We start from the raw sequence: 21,441 nt of genomic DNA on the forward strand, positions 1-21,441 counted from the left end.
TTTATATTTTTATGTATTATTTTATATTTTACTATAATACCACGTCATTGAAATGTTACACTTAACCTATAGTAATGTAAAGTAAATTTGAAGAAAACTCTGCTTTTCTCCACTTGTATCATGCCTAATTTTATCACACTAGAGTATGATCATATGAAACAACTGTTATCAGTGTTTTCTGTTACAAATCATAACACCTTTATTGTCTATTGTAGTAAGGCTCTGTGAAAACTGTCCATTATTGTAATAATGACAGCAATAATAATCCTTTATTTAACCAAATAAATCAATTGAGAACAGATTCTCATTTATAAAGATAAAGTGGCTTAGAGGCTTAATCCAGTTGCATTGAAGTCAAAGTACTGAAAGAAAGAAAAGAGCAACAAAATATAAATCATATAGCAGGATTAACAGTTGCAAGTGTCAAGAAAGATTTAATCATAAAATTGAAAACCTCCTCAGATAGTCAGACAGTTTTCTGCTCAATTTGTAGAATAGTTCATTTAATTTCAGCTGCATAAGGAAATTACTTATGTAGATCCAGTGTGGTAAAACTACAATATTTTAATTTGTAGGATGATGCCCAGGCAAACATTAGTCAAGTATCAACTTAGGGTCAGTCAGTCAATGAATAAAGAGAACAGTGAATACAGTAGAGGGCCCAGTGATTCATCTAATGGCAGTCAAGTGTAAGACCTCAAGTACAGCAGTTTTAGATGCTGTTCTATAAACCACATGACCACTGTCTGAGATAGGGAATTCAGGCATCTGAACTAGTGTACAGTATGTCAACCATGTATGTGTGTAAAACCAGACTTGTGACAAAAGAACAAAAGTCTAGACTTGAGTCTTTACTTGAGTTTATCAGAGTGAGTTTTAAATTTAAGTACTAACTACATGCCTTGATATTTATAAACCATGACTTGATCCAGTATAGTCTTACTTAAAGTACAACTCTAAACCTAAATTTCCTTTTTGGCAGTGTTTAACAACAGACACAATTCCTATAAGACCTTCTGATTTGTTTCTGAACTAGTTTGTACAGTATATTAACCATTACTGAATATAAAGTGGATTCATGAGTATGAGATGGTGTGACTGGTGTTGAGGTGGACATGAGAGCTGCGTAATAGTAGCCTGAGTGCTACTATTGATATAGATGGGGAACCTTGTGGGACTCCCTTAGTAACTGGCAGATATTATGCAGTTGTGCACACTGTATACAGTTTTGCAGATAATTTGTAAAAATGCAAGTTTGCATATCAAGGCCAAAAATACAAGTTTTGTGATTAAAAATAGTAATTGGAAAAAATGTTTTAAGCTGCATAAGTATGATTTTTGTCGAATAGCTGTTATAATAACTTTAAGTAACTGGCAATTTTTAAGACTGCTGTACAACGTCCATCCAGTTTTATGAGACAGATGATGCATCCAAAACAAAATCCAGACTTTGCTTCAGATTTATATAAATTTGTCCCAGAAATGAGCTTAACCGCTTGCCAAAAAGTGTTTTGTTTTATGTTTTTTGAAAGTCAAGGCAAATAGATATAGCAGTTAGGAAATTATTTTTTATCCCCTTTGAAGAGAGACATAACAAGGGCAGACTTCCAGTCTGCTGGGATTTCAGCTGTTCAAAAGAGAGATTGAGTAAATGGGTCAACAAAGTGAATATTAGATGAACAGCATGTTTTATAAAAAATACCATATTTTTCTAAAAAAACATATATACTAACTACCATACCAATAACAGTTTTACAAAGCTTACCCAGTACTTCAAATTAGGTGACTGAGGGCTGTATCATAAAACTGTATAGATTTTGGAATTTAAATGTAGAACTGAGCTGAATAAGCGTTATTATTATGTACTGTATGTACATGTCAGACACACAACAGGCTTTAAATAAATGTTCATTAAATGATTTAACCACTTATGTTCAATCTATCAGAACCCTGTTTTTGTAATACTATATAAGATTAAGATAAGATCTTAAGATCACTTTATTAGCCATGGATAATTTCTTGCATTAGGAACTCGTCTTTTTTCACATACCCCAGATAGCTCTCCATGAGACACAGAAAAGCTTGGGGTTAGAGCGCAGGGTCAGCCATTGTACAGCGCCCCTGGAGCAATTGGGGTTAAGGGCCTTGCCCAGGGGCCCAACAGAGTAGGATTCCTCTGCCAGCCGTGGGAATTGAACCGGCAACCTTCCAGCTATAGTCACAGATCCTTAGCCACAGAGCCACCACTCCACCATGAGTGGTTGAAACAAGCAAAGGAGAGTTTCTTAGTACTAACAGTTGAGAAAATTAATAGTTGCAATATCTTACTCTAGAGTTCTTAATGGTTTGTGTACAGATATTTCTAATTTGTCTGAAGTCTTGTCAGTGGGTTTCTTAGAGGCCCTAGTCAGTCAAGCTATTTTCTTTTGCATGACTAACAGTGTTTGTACAGGGCTAAACTGAGGGCCATCATGATGTTCTGATAGTAAATCTCATAGCTGGTTCTTGCTCATTGATGAGATTGAGAAAATAATCTTTATTAAAATTCTAAGCTTCTTCAAGTGAGGAGACTAGGAGAATAATGAGAACATTTTTTCTCCAGTTTATTAAAACCAGATCATGTAGAAAAGTCCTGATACAATGTATGCTTAATGGCAAGTTTATATTGATAAATAAGACTGCAGGAACTAGAAAACTACAAGCTAACAATGTGTTTTTTATATAGCCAGCAGCCATATCACCCTGCATCTCACAACTGGCAACCCACTGAAGCTAAGCAGGTGTGAGCATGGTCAGTACCTGGATGGAGGGAAAAACTAAGGTTGCTGCTGGAAGAGGTGTTAGTGGGGCCAGTAAGGGGCACTGACCCTGAGGTCTGTGTGGGTCCTAATGCCCCAGTATAGTGATGGGGACATTATACTGTAAAGAAAAGGTGCCGTTCTTCAGATGAGACATAAAACCAAGGTCTTGACTCTCTGTGGTCATTCAAAATCCCAGGGCGTTTCTTGAAAAGAGTAGGGGTGTAACCTCGGTGCTCCCTTACATTCTACCTCAGCTATTAGTTACTTCATTAGTCTGATTAAGAAGTGTAGTTGTTTATCCCAGACCTCAAACCAACCAATCCTTAAAATTTAATGTACAATTAATTCCATTACATATTTTCAAGCAGTATTGTTTAAACTTTTAAAAGGAGCTAATAATGTAGCTCACAGACAGCAAATATTTGGAAAAAATGGTTGGAAAAAGGCCTTTGCAGGTCTTTAGCACTGAGATGCTTACATTCACATTGTGCAATGAAAATCTTATTTCTGCCTCTACAGCCTGAGGGGCTCCTCAACTTAAGACAAAGTCCCCCAGTTGGTACGGATATTCAAAAATACAACTATAAACTAACACAAGTATTTAGTAATGAGTAAAAATATAGAGAATATGAAAAATCCAAGAAGTGGTACTGGACAATGAAGACAGAAGGATTGTTTTAAATAGAGAACAGCTACGTTTGAAGGTCAGTCAATTACACAGGCTTACAGTAGAAGTCAGATTTAGCTTCTGGTTAGAGCTGAGGTTCTTGAAGGAAAGCTTTGTATTTCTTTAGTCATAACTGAGGGACTGAGAGGAGGAGGCAGTGTGCAATAAGGTTTAGAGCTTAGGGGCAAGGATTTACAGTAGTTACATTTGCCTGTGTGTTGGCAGTCGGCATTGCCCTGTGTGGCAAGAAGGTGCCCAGAAACATGAGTGCGTCTCCATGCTGGTCTCTGTTTCCCCGTCCCTCTCCCTCTCTCTGCTCTCCCACACACTTTTTCTCTCTTGTCAGTTGCCTGAAAGCCGCAGTCCAGAAAAGCGCCCACCAGTACCCAAAGCAAGCAGTGCTACTCCCTCAGCCAGAGCTCCACCAGTGAAGAATACCTCTTCAACAGCCCCATCCAAATCACCTGGGGCTCCCCGGGCCCCAACAGTACCCAGGACCACCGCCAGTGCTACCCCACCCCGGCGCCCCACCTGTGAGTGACCACAACAAACTCGAGCGCTCACCTCTGACCTGACACACACACATGCACTTTTCTGAGTGACACATAGAATCTGAGGATGTCACACACTGATACTGTCAGCTTATGCCAAATCTCAGGAGTTAATTGGGTACTATTGGCTCTATTCAGTCCATACCAAGAAAATACTTATTTAATGTTCATTTAATGTTAGCTGTATTTGAATGTTACTGCATGACCTTTATAATGATTCTGTAACTTATTCTGATAGGCAAATTGCAAATGGTTATCTCCAGTATTCATTTTAACATCTCTCCATGTATTTAAGTAGGCTGAAGTAGTTCAGCTGGGTACCTGCATCAGCATGCGTAGGCTGCAAAGGAACAAGTAATAGGTTTATTCCATGCTGAAAAGAGAAGAAAGGTAACAACGTTTCGGCTGTCGAGCCTTCCGCAGGTCCTTACATCTGACAAAGGCTTGACAGCCAAAACGTTGTTTAATTTCTTCTCTTTTCAGCATGGAATAAACCTTTACTTGTTCCTTTAAGTAGGCTAGCTTTGTAGATGGATACACATGCAATCTGCTGGGGTGTAGCACCCCGGTGAAGGCTAGAAGTGTTAACTCTCTGCTGTACCTTGAAAATGTAGGGGTATGTGAGTGAGCAACTACCTCTCCTCCCGAGCTGACACTGAAAAAAGACACTGCTGTTCTACCCTCCGCAATTCAGCTGCAGAAAACTTGCACTGATGTGTTTTTTTCCCCAATTGTTCCTGTTGTACTAATACCTCCAATTTAAACGTCATAGTCTTAAAAAAGTTGAATAGGTGAAGCAGTGATACTGTCTCTCCTCTGCAGCCATCAAGACTGAAGTCAAGACTGATGCCAAGGCTGGAGAGGTTAAGAAGCCCAGCACCTTGAAAACACCACCAGGTAACACCCCTTTTCACTGGGCTTTTCTCTGCTTGTGAAATGCACAGTTCTAGGAATACAAAAAATTAACCACAAAAGACTGAGATATGACTTATTTTTTGGTAAAAATATAGATCAATGCCTTTTTCTTGTAAAGTATTAAGCTTTTATTGAATTCTCTTAGGAGACATAAAAGGCAAAACAGCTAGATTTCAAAGATAAGACTAGCAAACGCCTGTAGGAGCTCATACTGTAGGTCTTTTGGCCGCTTCGGCTGGATTTTCAACCTGGAGTTTATACACAGGCTCCCTCCAGTGGACAGTTTGAAAAATACAGGCTTTATAAAAGCACTGAAGACTGTTTCTAGTTTCTTTTAAGATTGTGAGTACTTTGAAATGGGCACACTTGTAGCTTCCTAAAAGGTATTCACTACTTCAGAGGAAGGAAGAAAAATCTTCACTTGTCACCGAAGTGCAGTGGTTTTCAACCTTTTTTATGAGATCAATCCCTGTTCTTATTTTCTGGAATGTGTTTCTGTAATGAGCCTGTTCCTGCTGCCACATAAAGCACAACCATCCTGAACCCAGGTCAGCCGTATCACTTTGCCAGAGTGTTAGACAGCAAGAGTAAGGGAGAATGTGAAGACTGCCACTTTGTTGCCTCATCTCATCAGATCTCACATGCTAAGTGAGGCTATACCTCCATGTGGGTCCTAATGCCCCAGTATAGTGACGGGGAACCTATACTGTAAACAGGCGCCGTCCTTCGGATGAGACATAAAACCAAGGTCCTGACTCTCTGTGGTCATTAAAAATCCCAGGGCGTTTCTCGAAAAGAGTAGGGGTGTAACCCCAGCGTCCTGGCCAAATTTCCCATTGGCCCTTACCAATCATGGCCTCCTAATAATCCCCCTCTATGAATTGGCTTCATTACTCTGCTCTCCTCCCCCACTGATAGCTGATGTGTGGTAAGCATTCTGGTGCACTATGGCTGCTGTCGCATCATCCAGGTGGATGCTGCACATTGGTGGTGGTGGAGGGGAGTCCCCATTACCTGTAAAGCGCTTTGAGTGGAGTGTCCAGAAAAGCGCTATATAAGTGTAAGCAATGATTATTAATTATTTACAATTATTAAATATCTTTCTAAACCATCATGGTCAATTTGTATAGGGCTAAAAACAGAACTTATTTTAGTGGAGGTGCTGAGGATCTCCAAAGCAATGAACTGGGGTGAAAAGAAATGGATGATTGACACAGGACTGAATTTCACCTCTATAAATAATATATGGCCCTTTCTGTTTCTGTAATTCCATTTTCATTTTCTGTTAAATTCTGTTGTCATTCTCTAAGTATAACTTTCGAAGTCCTTTGGCTATGACTTGCCAGTGCTCGTCACAAAACAGTCAGTTCAGTATGGGAACCTACTCAGTAAAATTGTACAGCTGCAGCTCTGTTCTAGAGACCCTGCTGTCTCCAGATCCAGCAGTAGGAAGCTCTGTTTTGAAACTACGTATATTCAGTGTTGTAGAATAGCAAGACACTGTAGTTTTGTTGTACTTGTAGAATGGCACTGAAAATGTTTGTTTTCCTTTAAGTTTCTCTTACCTACTCAGTGTAGTAATGCGAGGATTTTAATATACTGTAAAAGTAAACTGTTAGGAATCAATCAAACATAATAGTTTATAGTCTCACACATGGATTCTAAATATACAATGTACAATTAATTGATATAACACCAAAAACATATAACAACGTGGTTGAGAAAGACAGAGTTTCCAGGTTAGTTAGAGAGAGATGAAGAGCCCATGAGTTAATCAATGGTTCGACATCACCCGCTGGTGTTGGGTTGAGGGTGTTATCAGGTATAGTCCTGGTACGCACCTTACGGGTCCCCTATTGGTGGATCTTCCTTTGGATGATGAACAGCGACCTCTGATCCATTGTCCTGGGTAGAAACAAAGGGCGCTCAATGGATCCCATCTGCACTATACGCATCAGCTTTATGATGTCTCTTATCAGAGGGGCCTCTCAGCCACATTCCCTTACATTTACTGAGGAGCTCAAGCTGCTTGGTCAAGGCACAGACAATTTGAAATCTTTAAGTGTTATAATATGCCTTGCTTCTATACCAGCATATCTTATGTAGCCACCAGTTTTAAAAGCGCAGATCTAAGGGAAGATTAAATGGGGTGGGATTTACATATTTGATTGAGTTTGTAGTTTACGAGACTGTAAACAAATTGATTGTTAATAAGTCTAGGGAGCTGGTCCGTGCGATGGTACAGTTCTGAGCTGTAACTGACTCGGAGTCTCTTTTTCTTCCCTAGGTGACTTCACCCGTCCCAGGACCACCCCGACCAAGAGCAATGCCACCACCCCCAGCACCCCTGGGCTGACTCCTGCTCCGCGTAGCCGCACCCCCAAAACCCCCACCACCGCCTCTGCCGAGAAGAAGCCAGCCACACCCCGAGCACCCCCTAAAACTAGCCCAGCTCCCCGCACGCCCGTGCGGCCTGCCACAGCCCCCACACACGACATCAAGAATGTCCGCTCAAAAGTCGGCTCCACCGACAACATGAAGCACCAGCCTGGAGGGGGGAAGGTAGGGCCCTTTCTGCAGCAGGGCGTCTGTGTCTCTCCTATTGGGCCTCTGCTGATTTGTTTTATTTCAGTCCAGAAGGATTGTGTGCTAATTGCATCACTGGACAGTTAATGCTTTCTGCAGTGAGTACACCCTTCTTTGTGGAACTCAACTACATTACGGTCAACAGGCAGGCTTATCCAGTATTACAGTATGTTCCACATCACCTTGAACAATATATTACTGTCTCTGATTGAGTTTGGACCTATTGTTATGATGTGTTATTACTCTGTGTTTTACCAAAACTTACCAAGTGCTGGGTGGCTGTTGAGGCCTGGCATGGCCAGTTCTCTCATGCATCTGTCCTGTTATCACTTCACTTTCTGTGAGGGAAGAAGGGGCATCAGTCGCTGTCCTAGCACCCTTAACAGCAGCAGGTGCTGTGTCCCAAGGGTGTAGTTTCTGCACGGCCTCTGTCTTCCCCTCTCATTATTTTCCTTTTTATAATCCTTTTGTCAACCCCAGTCTTTCCTCCATTATACGTCCCTTCACCTGTCTTTCTCTCCTCTTCTGTATTGCCCCCCCACATGCTGCACCCCCTCCTCTTTCTCTGTTACTGCTATTTTGTCTTTCTTGCCTCTCCCTGTTTTTGCCCTTCTTCTATATTGCTGATCCGACTGCTCTCATGTGTATCGCGCAGTTGTTCACCCTTCTTCTGTAATGCCCTTCCTGCCCCCCCCATCTGATGGGGGTTGTTGTCTCCTCAGGGTTGGGCAGGGCAGCGAATGGTGTCTGCCCCTGTGTCGCGGGGTCCCCAGAAAGAGAGCAGCCAGGGGACTGTGAGTCCGTCTCATCGCCACCTCCCTGTCATCTTCAGCTCTCTCTTCTAAACTGTCTGCTGTTCTATGTCCCTCCAGTCATTCATTGCTCTCTCCTCTCTATTTATCAGCTGTGTCTTCCTATTAGTGTTTCTCCCTGCACTCTTCAGACACACCTCTGCCTCAGCCTTTCTTGATTGCAATCTCTCTTTACTTCTCAAGCTCTCTTTTGCTCTGCATTTTATCTTCTGACCCTTGGAGAATCTCACATGCTCTTCTGACATCCCCCTTGCTTTGCGTCTCTTCAAAACCCGCATCATATCTGAGCTCGTCATTTCTCTGACTCTCATTATTTCTCATGGACTGTCTCTCCAAATCTCGCTCTGCATGTCTCTAGCAGTATTGTTTTCTTGTTCTCCTGTATTGTCTCTCTATATGGTTTCCTTATGTGTCTCTGAACTGTCCTTTCCTGAATCTTAATCTTCCCTTTCTGTCTCTGTTGGGTGCTCATTGTCATGTTTCTGCATTCCCTTTATTTTTTTATTTCTCTTTTCCTCACAATATTTTTGATTTACTCTCAGAAAGGATGTTTAGTTTTTCACCTCTTCCTACTCCATAGGTGGAATTCACAGAAAGACACTAAAACACACAGTTGTGTGACAGCTGTGCACACCCTCTATCACAGACTCTACCAGATGCATTGATGTAGACATGGTAGTAGACACTCACAGGGGTTGTGACGCACATAATGAATGCCATAGTGGCAACAGATGAATGAGGTGCCCTGTTTTTTGGAATGACAGTGAGAGCTAAGCCAAGCTGTTTTAAACAGTGGCTGTGGAGAGAGAAGAAGAGAAAACACGGGTTTTCACAGCAGTCTTTACCTGCAGAAAGTCAAACACCTATACTGTATGCCGCTATTCTGCAAGTTTGCTCTGTCCCAGGACGAACCGCCTGACACCATGCATGATACTAGTAACACTTAACTACTGTAGGTGAGAGGGAAATGAGTGAGTGAGAGAAGGAGCATTAAGGAGGCAGAGGACCTAGAGAAAAGAGGTAAGAGAGAAGAAGACAGACAGGTAGACAGAGCAGAAGTGGCAGAAGTGAGTGGATGTGTTCACCTGTTTGTGGAGAGAGATGTGAAGTAAGGTGACAGTGAGCCCCCACTGCTCTGAATTCAAATTAAAGCCTTGAACCTGTGGCCCCTCTGTGAGTTTGTAGAGGGTGAAATGTTGGGGATAGAGGGGAATTTTTTGTATGTGTTTCTTTATTTTTCTATCTGTAAATCCCCTGAGGTTTCTGGTGGCAGAGAAGAAGACCGTCATTGACGCATCTTATACTGTACCAAGTAGTGTGTTTTTATTATTATTAATAATAATACATTCCAAATGTAATTATATCATTCAGCCTATCTGACCTATTTGACTTCTGATGTTTTACATTAAACAAATTAAAGGCAATAATAATGGCGTCAAATCAGCAATGGTTTGATGTTAGTAGGTAAAAGAAACCACTCCCACACACCAAGAATTTGCCTCCTGGAGTCCGATGGTCCTCTGACCGTCTGAGTGGTATGACTGTGCGTGTGGTGTAGCTGAATGAATGTTTCAAGCCTGTAGAAGCTTTCTGCTCCCTCAACTGTCACTCCCCCCTTCTAACCTCCTGCCCCTCCCGGTGACCCCATATCCTCTTTGCTGTGCTGCTCTGTTGTAGGTTCAGATAATCACCAAAAAGCTGGACTTCAGCCATGTCACCTCGCGCTGTGGCTCCAAGGACAATATCAAGCATGTGCCTGGTGGTGGGAATGTAAGTATGGGGATTCCCTGGCCCTCACCTCACTTCCATCTCGCAGCCCTCAGGAGATTGGTGTGGCAATGTTTGCACTTCTACCAGCGTTCCTCTGACTCGGCTCCTCTGGAGCTGTGGAAGCAGGTTTAATTCATCTCTAGGGAAGGGTTACATTGGTCCAGTTAAGAAAATTAGGTCAGTGAACTCAAGTGGAATGAATGCCAGCCAGCCTGTGCCCTTTTGAAGGGTTGTCTCTTTCCTAGCTATTAAGACGTGAATGTCTTGTCAAAAATTTTTTTTTATTTTTTATTTGAGTTATTTCCTAATTACTATTGTCTTATTGAAGAAACCCTTGAATTATACAGTGCATTTTTTTTCTACTACTCAAGAAATAACCCTGTTGCTAAAACATTTTGCAAACACTGGTCTGTTGTATCTTTCCAAATTTGTTCTTGCCAGCATCGATGTGGTAGATGGCAGAACTGCCTCACAAACACAGGGTCCTGAGCTTCATTCCAGCTTCTGGTACCTCTCTGGGAAGAGTTTGCAAGTTCTGTCAACATCCTTATAGATTTGTGCCAGGTGCTCTGGTTTATTCCCATCTCCTAATGACATGCAGTGAAGGTTGATTGGCTACAGTACAACTTGATGGCTGTGGGATTATAGAGAAACAGGACCATATGAGCTTTATGTGTCAAGCCCCCCCCCATTATCTGTGGCTTTGTTGAGGTTCTGATTAATTCTTGCCCTCCAGGAGTTGTCTAAAAAGCTTTTCACCAATTAAGGAACATAGCTGAGAATGTCTGAGTTTCACACTGTAAGTGTTCTTAGTTCTTAAATGAAATAACCTGTTGCTCTTCCAAAATATAAGCCAATATGAGCGAACTTTTGAAGCTCAGTACATGATATGCTAATGCCATTTTGGAATCCCTTTCAATTCACTAAGAGCCAAAAAGGGAAAAACTAAAGTTTGAAATAAAAGGTCATCTTCACCAGAAGCTGTTGGGCAACAAGAGCCTCAAAGACTATGATTGAAGAATTTTGTAGTTAGCTTAGTTTCTGGCTTTTTCTATGCTACCTTGTGATTTTGCCGTTAATAAAATTATCCATTATCCAACTACACGGTGCTGCTGTGTTAGATATTTAGTGTGGCTTATCATGATCTAGTGTAGTGAAACATTGAATTGAAGGTCCTTAGAAGGTCAATTACTTGTGGTTGTGTTAGAAGTGCAAAATTACCATTACAATACATCCTGGTGAGCTTTTGTAGAGGTGCATCTATTAGAAGCCCCTGTAAAGGAGTGAGTGAGAAGCTCATCAGGGGTGGGTTAATGCCCACTATCTGTGCAGATCACATTTGCTATTCTCTCAACTTTTCAAACCATATATAGTAAAAATGATATTAATTGCATTTTAAAACATTTTGACTTCAGTCTTATGATCTGACCCCTGTTCCAGTGGAAGTGAGGTCCTCCCTAGTAACATTTCCTTCTGTAACTGTCTAGCCATTGACAGTCTGTATTATCTTCGCTGTAACCTACTTGCTGTTTCTGAGCTCTGAGCTGACTGCTTGTCTCCTGACTACATGTGCTCTAAACCATTTATGACTGAACTGTGTCCTATCTTGTCTGTATTGAAACCTCTAGTTGTTGCTGTTGTCTGACCGGACTGTTCCCTGACTGCTTGTTCTGTTTGTGGTCAAACCCATTTGTTGTTTCTGATCTCTCAAAGCTGTGCTGTCTCCTGTCCTGCTCTCCAGTCTGTTTTTTGTGATCTCCCTGAGTTATCCTTCCGGTCTTTACTGCCCGTGCTCTAACCTGCATGCTCACTGCTGCCCAGCTATGCTTGAGCAGTCTGTGTCTTGTCTGCCTGTGCTGTCTGTTCTTTAAACATGCATGCTGTATGCTGCCCAGTTCTGATTGTATGCTATGTCCCTCCTGGTGTCTCCCATTTTCTGTCCTGCAGTCTAACTTGCTTCCTATTACTAATCTGTCAGAAAGGAGTTTCTGGCATGCTTGTTGTGCCCCATTTCTTTCAAAGGAAAGACTTAACTCATGTAAAACATTTAAACTGGTTTATTAATAAGCTTTTTGAAAGGTTACAGTACATTAAGAAAACACTGAATCTGTGATGTGTTGCAAATATAATGGTGTTCTTAACAGCCCTGTTAGTTCTCTCTCTTTCTTGCAACTTCTATCATTTTACTGCAGAGAGCACTGCTACTCCAATCTGCATTAATTTCGCTCAGTCATAGAGATCAACAGTATACAGACACACAACCCTGTTCTCCTGACTCGTGTGAGGCCCACGTACTGTACAGTACAGGGCTTGTTTTGACTGTGGCACACTCTAGTGGGGATTCTGTTTCTGGACTGAATTAGGAAAAGGACAAGGGAAATGACATGCACTTCTTTCTTAAGAATTGTCCCTAGAATTCTGTCAAACTTTATCACCCTTCAAAAAAACATTATTTTCAAGATGAAAAGTATTTCTGATATTATTCTATAATAATGCAGCAGAGGTAAGTAATCAAGCACACAATGTTTCTACTAACACTGTAACTCTAAAAACACCATGAGCTCCAAGCGACTTGTGGAAACCTGTGTTTATAAAGTGCTATACTTTAATACCCTTAACTATTTTCTTGCGGTACTTGTCCAAATGAATTTAATAATTAGCTAACAGGTCTGCACTACTCTGTGTAGCTCTAAGGCTACCTCTGGTTTTATCATAGTAGGAGCATCCAGGTCCAGGGTAACCCAATCCAGTCCTAGGGTACTGTATCTCCCTGCCAAGTGTCCGTGGCAGTGTGGCTCTGGTGTTACTTAAATTGCATCCCACACTAATCATCTGTGATGACCATATCACAGGAAAGCATTGTGTTTTATATTGTTGCAAATAAGGGATCTAACTATGAAAGTAGTAAGGTGTAATAGTAATAGGTGATGTGAATAATTTAGTAAAGGGAGGTTACAATTATTAGAATCAAAATATCTAATCAGGTCCTGACACTAGCCAGTTTTGCAAGAATAATTACAAAGATGAACAATCATACTTGTTGTGCAGGAGTACCAAGCATTCAACAGTGTTTTTTTTCCTCTGGCACGGTGTTGTAATAAATAACCAAGTGACAAAACTTAAAAAGGACAAATATCCATTTACAGTAAATTAGAGATAGACAAAGTTCACTACTCCTATGTACAGATATTTAAAAATCTGTTTATCGAAGGTTTGCTTACTGCATAAACATAAAATTGGCAAACTGCATAAGGAAAATAGGTAATCTGTCTGTCATCCAGTGAAAGAGCCTACTTGGGATGGCATTTCTCTCTAAACAAGATGCTAAATAAATGGAAACCTATGGTCCTATTCAAATTCATTTATCACTACCAAAAGGAGAGATCTTTCTAGCCTGGTGGCTACCACAGATAGGAAATCAGTAATTCAACAAATATAAAATAACAGTCCCTTGTTTAAGGCATGGTGTCGGTTTCTTCAGTGCTCTGCAGTTCTGGTCTGTGAAGGAGGAATCAACCTCACAGCACAGTTTTCTTCCAGTCTGGCTTTTGTTTCCTTCTGTCCTCTATTATTTCCATCCCCTTCTCGATGTGCACTTTTATATGTCATGGAGTTCATTATGCCTCAGTCCCGCCCCCCATGAAGGCTGACTTACAGTAAGGGTATACTGTAACTGCAATTGTTTTTTTTTTTCAGAAATTAGTATAATGGTCTGACTATGTCTGACATCCGAAGACCAAAGGGCAGTTGTACAAAAAGCAAAAAAGGCCCTTTGATTTAATTTACAGAATAAGATACTGTAATGTGAAATTGAAACTTTAGGATAACTCTAAACTCACAGCTATCTATTAATTTTTAAAGAAGCACTAAATCTTATATTTAAATGTAAGCCCATTGAGTGAATCTTTGATGATGTGCTGCACTCAGTGCTGAAGTCTGTTTTTAAAGGTGGATTTCAGTTGTAATAGGTCCTTCAATGCACTGAAGCAGTAAAATCCACCCATCCAAGGTGGAAGAAATAGAAAATTGCTGTGGCTAAAACAGAAATTATCCAATATGTTGTGCCTAAAACAACAAGTATTAAATTGTTTTTATATTACAGCCACACAACTTACAGTCTGTTGTTTTATAATTTACCTGAGAGTTTTTGAATATTCTGATTAAAGATTTGAATTGCATTTTTTTCATATGCAAGCTGAGCAAGTCCTTTACATCAACAGCAGAATCAAAGATTATGTGACAGGCCCCACACAGTTATGTTCACCTGTTGCCAGATTTTTGCAAAGCCTGCCAAGTGGTTGATTAAAATCCAAGTTTAGTAGCCAACACGTAGCAGTTTTATAGATTAAGCATAACAACTTTCCAGACATTGCCGAAAAGCTCATACTGTAATTGCAACAAAACAGTGTTTGATAGCTGTTTTTTTAAGGTTGCCACTATTGTTATCTGTGACCCATTAACAGTGTCTAAACAGTTCAAAACAGTAATGTCATGGACAGAGCTTGATTGATCATATGATAATGAGGGAGGCCTAGCATTGCATTCTGTTGAATAAAATTTAGAGATAATTCAGTACGTCTCCAGGAACTACACTCTGACTAGAGCCAGAAAGAAGGGGGAGCATATTGTTTTACTTGGTGGGGTTTGCTCATTTGCTCTTGGCTGACATTTTGTTTTAACAGACTATTGTAGCCATTCTGTAGTAATGAACCAAAGGCCAAATGTGATGTTTCTGGAGGAAATCTTGTAAATGTGAAGTGAGACATTGCATAAAAGCATCTCTTGCAATGAACTTCGATCTTGCAGGCATTAGGTATGAACACATAATTGGAGCAGGTATGAAATGAACAACATTAAAGAGGTATTGACATTAGTGAAATCAGTGCAACTGGTAAGAGTCTGAAACAGTAATGGTAATATGTTGCAGAACCAGTGATCTAACATTTTTTGACAAAGTAAAGGGACTTTGGCCTACGTTCCTTCATCACAGACATGTAGAGTCTGTGAAATTAGACATCACAGTCTTAACACTTCAAAGTATTTGTCAACATTAACAAGAATGGGTAAGATAAGGTCCTAATTAGGACACTGAAGCAGAGGTTGGGGTGTGAATAGAGATCGATTATGATGTTAGAAGACATTGAAACTGGTATCATACATATTTTGTTTAGTAAACAGCTAAATGTTATGATCACATTTTCCACATTTGTCTTCTTTAGGCTAGAGAGCTTGAATCAGCTTTAATGGGCAAATAGACTTTTCCTAGATGAATTAAGAATTAAATCATATTAAGCCTCACTAGTACCTTACTCGTGTTCATGGGTATCATGCCAATATGCAATTTGACTAAGTGGAGATGGTAGGAGAATTGAATGCCTTTAGATAAGGTCAGATGAAAATCTGTTTAGGCCACTGAGGTGTTATGTGGCCTTGTCTAGACAAGTGTTGCTCCAAGAACATTACATTTTGTGCAGTGAAATACAACTGAAATTTCTTGAAGAATATTGAACTATTTCCAGACAAACAAAACAATCTGTGTTTTCTTTTGCTAGAGATATCTATATACTAGTATATCAGTATCTCAAAGAAAAATAAAAGCCTTTTCCTGCTTCCATCTACTGGTTTCTTGCAAGACGGTGTAATGATATGTACAGTATCCTCTGTTCTCTGTGTTTGTATGTGTGTAGTCCTGTACTGTACATGAGGGTAATAATTGCTAATTAACATAACAGTAAGATTACTTGTATTATTCCTGATATTAAAATGAGCTGTTGATTTTGAAACCTTTAAGTTCCTTTTCTTTGTTTGGTTAAATAGAGAAGTCACAATCTATCTTTCCTCAAAATATCTTAAATGGCCATTTTATACTGTAGCTATCAAATGTTTCATCCTGTCTTTGTACAGTGTGTATTAGATGGAGGTGTCTGAAGTTCTGTTGTCCCTCCGACAGGACTGTACACTGGGTTCTCACCCCTCTGTTTCCCACACAGATTCAAATCCTCAATAAGAAGGTTGATCTCAGCAAAGTGACATCCAAGTGCGGCTCCAAGGCCAACATCAAGCACAAGCCAGGTACAGCAGTGGCTGGCTGACTGCGTCTTTGCATTGTATGCCTGTTGCTATGGCTGTGCCCTGTCAGTCTCTTGAAGGTAATGACGGTGACATTAGTGGTGTTTCTCCTGTAGGAGGAGGAGAGGTGAAGATTGAAACCCACAAGGTGAGCTTCAAGGAGAAGGCCCAGTCTAAAGTGGGCTCCATGGACAATGTGAGTCACGAACCAGGGGGCGGAAATATAAAGGTGAGGGGGACTGGGCATGGGTCATAATGTCCGAGTCCCACACATAGCACTGCAGTCTCAACACAACCATTGACACAACATTATTGGCATATTTTACAATAACTTGAAAGAAATTAAAAATGTATTATAAACTAGGTCTCTAATTTTCTTAATTCTTCAAAATCATTAATTATGTTTATGTTACAGTTATCACATTCTAATATTAGAGAAAGTAAAAATCCCAGTTGTACACTTATATGTAATGTACTTGTAGACTGTATGTACCAATCGGCCAGTTTAGAAAGTGTTCCGCCATAGTCACCTGAATATATTGGCAGTAGAAAGAGTCAATATGACTGCAGGCTAGGATCTGTGTGAGTCTATGTTTCTAACCTCAACAGAGTTTTTGTTTTATTCTGAGACCATAAAAACAGAACATGCAATATTACTACTTTTTTTTGCTATGACATATTTTGTATAGAAGTCTCCATGTCTATGTCGCTTGACTATATTTGCTGCCATTTGGAGTACTTTTCTTGATTAGAGGCTTTTGTACAAATTCAAGTAAAATTGGTTTAATTTGTGAAGAAATTAAAGTATTCAGAACTGGCACACATTAGGGCTTCAAATACTATATATAGTGAAGCATATGGTATAATCTTTTGTACCTTTGGTACTGCTGTATTAAATGGACACAGGTGTGTTAATGGGAACAGCTCATGTCCTGGAGAGCACAATGCTAGTTTAGCAGACCCACACCTCCCCACTCCTTTCCTTCATACCCAGGATTGATGAGTTCCTGTTGAGACCAGCACCAGACTCTGAGAGCTGATGGGATATAGTAGCTCACAGTTCACATTTCAAAGTTTTTTTTATTCTTTGTGAAAATTCCATTGAAGGAATGGAGCTGATCTGGTCTGTGGAGTGTATGGACTGTATCTCTCTTGTGCCTTTGTTTCTCCCTCCCTATGTGTCAGACCTGATCAGCTGCCTTGTGCCTGACTAAATGAAGAATTGAGACATTGTCGTTCAGTATTCTTTCTTTTGGTTTTAACTGTTATTCATCACATTTCTAATGCACAGTTGATATTTTAATGTGTTGTCATTTTCTACAAATGGCTCCATACATGTGCTTTTTTTAATTGTACCAATGTTTTCATTTCTGTTTCTATCATTGGGTTTGCTCCTGTTGTAACTCCATTCCCACAAGTTCTCACTGGAGATCTTATTATGGACCTGGGTCAATAACTGAACTCATGGTTAGAAAGGGAGAGAGATTGGGGAAAGTGAGTACTATGCAATAGGAACATGGAGGGAACAAAGGTTGATTGTCAGGAGCATACCCTATGCATCATTTTCCTGAACTTGAACTCCAAGGCTCTCTCTGCACACACAACAGACTTGCTTATCAGTGCCAAAACCTGTGTGATGTCACCTGTCCCCTCAGCCTATGGCAGCCCATTCCCTCTATCACATGATCACTATTACCATGGCTACATTTCTCATCACTTTGCTCACTTCATACACACACATGCTGAGTAGTTTGTGAGATGAGGTGTCATCGTTAGGTGTACAGGCTTGTCCTTTGTGTTACAAAAGAGCAGAAGTAGTTGTGTGTTCATAATATTTTGATTTTGCTGCTGAACTTCAAAACTATTGTCTGATAATGGCTTAATCCTGATCAGTAGCATGGAAATGAATTTGACTGTTAGTTCCTGGTTCATCCACTTGGGCAGTCACTCAGATGGAGGACACTAATAAAGGGGCAAGCAAGGGTCATTGTTTATTATACAGTTTCTAGGTTAAAATGCACAGTGTTTGATTTTTCAGTAGATAAAAGCACATCCGAGGCTTACAGAGATGAGCTATCATATGTTTGTTATTGTAATTAAATAATTGCCATTGCTGTTTAAAACCTCAGGTTAGTCAGTCTACAGTAAGTAGATCCAATGTGACAAGCTGCTGTTCATGATTAGGATTTCAGTTCTTATTATCACAGAAGAGAGACTGCAATAAAACCAAAATCATTAAAGAAGTTATTTTTAAAAAAATAATGCCCAATTATTAGCACTTTTCTCTGAAGCACCTGTGTCTCTGATTAAACTGTGGAATTTAATAAAAGCATAATAACAGTGCTTCTGGATTTACTTATGGTCCAGTGTGATGTAAATTGTGACATTTGTGGTGGATATTAACTCCCAGTAGATGCAGCTTGATGCAACTGCAAAATGAATGAAGTTGCTGTTACAACCAAAAAGAAAGCTCTCAACTTCCAAAGACCAAAGTTTCTAAATCCATTTTTCATTTTTATTCTAGTTTTTCATTAGTTATGCTGTAAATTGTCCATTGCTCCCTTAGATTAATGATTAAAATGAGCTCAGCCATTGAGGTTTCCCCATACATGAGCTGTGTAGTGGTGTCTGAGCTAGGGCAGGTTGTAAAGAACAGAAGTCACTTTAAGTGAGGGCGATAGTTTGTAAGTTCAGATCATAAAGTTTTTTTATCACAGATCTATTTCATATGGTTTTGTGAAGAGGAAAATAAAGAGGCAGAAATTAGTTCAGTTCAGTTACTGTTCAAGTACTTCGATAGTTTTCTGAATTTCTTTTGTAGTGCGCAATACCTCAGTGTTTGAGCTTTAGGCTGCATTGGGTTCAGCAGCTCAGTGTTTTGAATCTGATAGGCTTGGTTTTATTTTGACTGCTATTGTCCAGTTTTGTCTGTTGACAGTCATACCACTCCATCCTCACCACCCCCTAACCTCTTTTGCTCTGTGGGTCTTTAATTCAGCTCAGGGTTCGAATAAATTGATGCCTCCAACATAGAGCTTGCTCTTAAGCCAAGCCTCTCTTTATTGCGCATCACACAGCTGCAGTGTCGCAAACTTCAATCACTGATGTCATTAATAAGGGGGTTTGCATATTCAGGAGAAAGAGAAGTGACCCATGTATAGAATTGCTCCAGCCTGAATACTGTCTCCCTGAGCTCCTATTCTCATCAAAAATTAAAATTATATCTGGACGGACCCCAAACAAAACGCACAGAGCTCCATAAACTATACATATAAATAGTATGTTTTTATCAAACTGTTCTGCTATTTCTAATAGCTGATAGTCTTTGAAAGAAAACTCAACATAGTGTAGAGTGGTTTGTGTGTTTTTTCATAAACCACACTTCTTTACGTTAACCCTGTGTGATGTACAGTGATATAAAGAGAAACAAGAGATTATTGTACAAAGTGACCATACCCACCCATGCAGAGAATGTACACCTGTAAACAGCAGTGTGCTTTCTTACGAAAACATTCCCCCTCTGAAGCAGAAGTAGGCTTGGCCTCCTGGTAGCTGATTGATCTGTTTTTTACAGAGTGTGATAGGACTCCATGTGTACCTCTGTATACGTTGTCCAGATGGGTCCTTATTTTGCACATCAATATTGGTAATGCTACAGTATGTAATGGAGGAGCCATTTCACACATTTCACACAGATCCTGTTGGCCATTGTGGACAGGATGTTTTTTTTTTAATCAAACAGTATCATTTGTTTCCCTCTGGCTCACTCCTGAAGACCCTACAGATGGCACTTTTGGCTGTGTGATTGAACCCTGATGGTTTTCTCTATTTCTGTTTTACCTTTTCACTCCCCTCCCATCCCTCTCCGCTCCATCTCATTCCCATCCTCGTATTGACACCCCACTGTCCCCCGTTCTGTGTTTCTAGGCTGAGGGGGCGCAGGAGGCAGGAATGGGAGATGGGGCTCCTGTTAATGGCGCCCTGGCCCAGGCGCTGACAGGGAGCGTGGCACAGGAGAATGGCATGAGGGAGACCGTGCCCTGCGGGGGCGACGGGCACAGGGACTCCCAGGGCCTGGACTCACACATCCCTGAGACAAGTAAGTGTGCCCCCTCCCCCAAATTCATGCTCTCTCTCTCTCTACCATGTTGGGACTGAACTGAGCAAGCCCCCCACCCCTGGTGCTGAGGGAGCTGGAGGAATTTCAGCCTGGATACCTGCCTCCATAGGCTCGCGCTGCCCTGGGCAGTGTGTCAATAATGCGTCTCAGATCACAGTCCTCCAGGCAAGCTTAGATGGCCTTCCCTCACAGCAGCCCAGGATCTTCTGAAAACAGCACACACCCCTTGTCTTCAAAAAACATATCTGTGTGACTCCCTTAGTTAGCTTTGCTGAAATCAATTACCAAAATCAGCGTGAATGTGAGAGTAACTTTGAGTCTCCCAGAAGCCTCCCAGCCTTTTGTTAACATCACTGGACATTGCAGCTGAGCTCAGCGAAGTTACTTCTGTCCAGATCAATTCAGACTGCAGGTGTCCAATCAGATCCTGAGAGGCTGTTGAAAATGTAGAGTCAAAAGTGCGGCTCAGGCAGTGCAGCCTCTCCTGCTGAGGAGTTTGCACACTGCATCAATGCACCAAAACCTTCCCCATCAGTGAGGAGGGACATCCACACAGCTGAACTCGAAACACTGGGGATCCCCACCACTTCAGACTCATCATCTTCAGTTGAGTTATTGTCTTTATTTGCTCACATTGGCTGATTTTATTTTTCTACAGTGGTTATGTAACACATAGCAAACCATTTTTAATGCATGGGGGGGAAAACGCATACAGGCTTCTCTGCTTTAATGCGATAGATGCATTCCTGTAAAACCTTGCGTTATGCAAAACCGTGCAATAAAAATAACAGGATTTATGGGAAAAATAGGAAATTTTATCACCAGCACGCCTCTTAGACACATTCTAGTCACCTCCTCCACTCATATTTACAGCAATGCAGAAGATTTAGTGAAAATAGTACAAGAATTGAGGAGCACCTCCCAATTAGCACTTCCAAAACAAAGCATAGCTGAGCATCATGTGCATTTCTCCACAGACCGCCTCGTTCAGCTGTGTTACTCCACCATGCAAAATGTAACCATGTCGGGGAAGAAATCGCATATAAGCCAACACGTGTTTCACTTTATACAGACATCTGTCCCCTATTTACTAATCGTGTATGAGCCAATTCACGTTTTAGAAACTCGCATAAAGTAGAGATCAGTGTAT

At 40.7% G+C, this 21,441-nt stretch overlaps 1 protein-coding gene across 7 annotated transcripts in view; it reads left to right on the plus strand.

The window, feature by feature from the left end:
- The window catches only part of LOC102688794 (microtubule-associated protein 4), a 109,421-nt gene that overhangs the window by 81,101 nt on the left and 6,879 nt on the right, over positions 1-21,441 (plus strand). For 4 of the 7 annotated variants that reach the window (XM_015354171.2, XM_069191148.1, XM_015354169.2 and 1 more), the window contains 8 exons: positions 3,815-4,001; positions 4,842-4,916; positions 7,222-7,496; positions 8,243-8,314; positions 10,010-10,102; positions 16,093-16,174; positions 16,288-16,400; positions 20,099-20,270. In XM_015354171.2, coding sequence (XP_015209657.2) covers positions 3,815-4,001; positions 4,842-4,916; positions 7,222-7,496; positions 8,243-8,314; positions 10,010-10,102; positions 16,093-16,174; positions 16,288-16,400; positions 20,099-20,270 — 1,069 coding nt within the window. The remainder of the gene's footprint in view (positions 1-3,814; positions 4,002-4,841; positions 4,917-7,221; positions 7,497-8,242; positions 8,315-10,009; positions 10,103-16,092; positions 16,175-16,287; positions 16,401-20,098; positions 20,271-21,441) is intronic. The other 3 variants (XM_069191146.1, XM_069191145.1, XM_069191147.1) reach the window with 3 other exon arrangements.

The sequence above is a fragment of the Lepisosteus oculatus genome, chromosome 6 (genome assembly GCF_040954835.1).
Source record: "Lepisosteus oculatus isolate fLepOcu1 chromosome 6, fLepOcu1.hap2, whole genome shotgun sequence".
Taxonomy (NCBI): domain Eukaryota; kingdom Metazoa; phylum Chordata; class Actinopteri; order Semionotiformes; family Lepisosteidae; genus Lepisosteus; species Lepisosteus oculatus.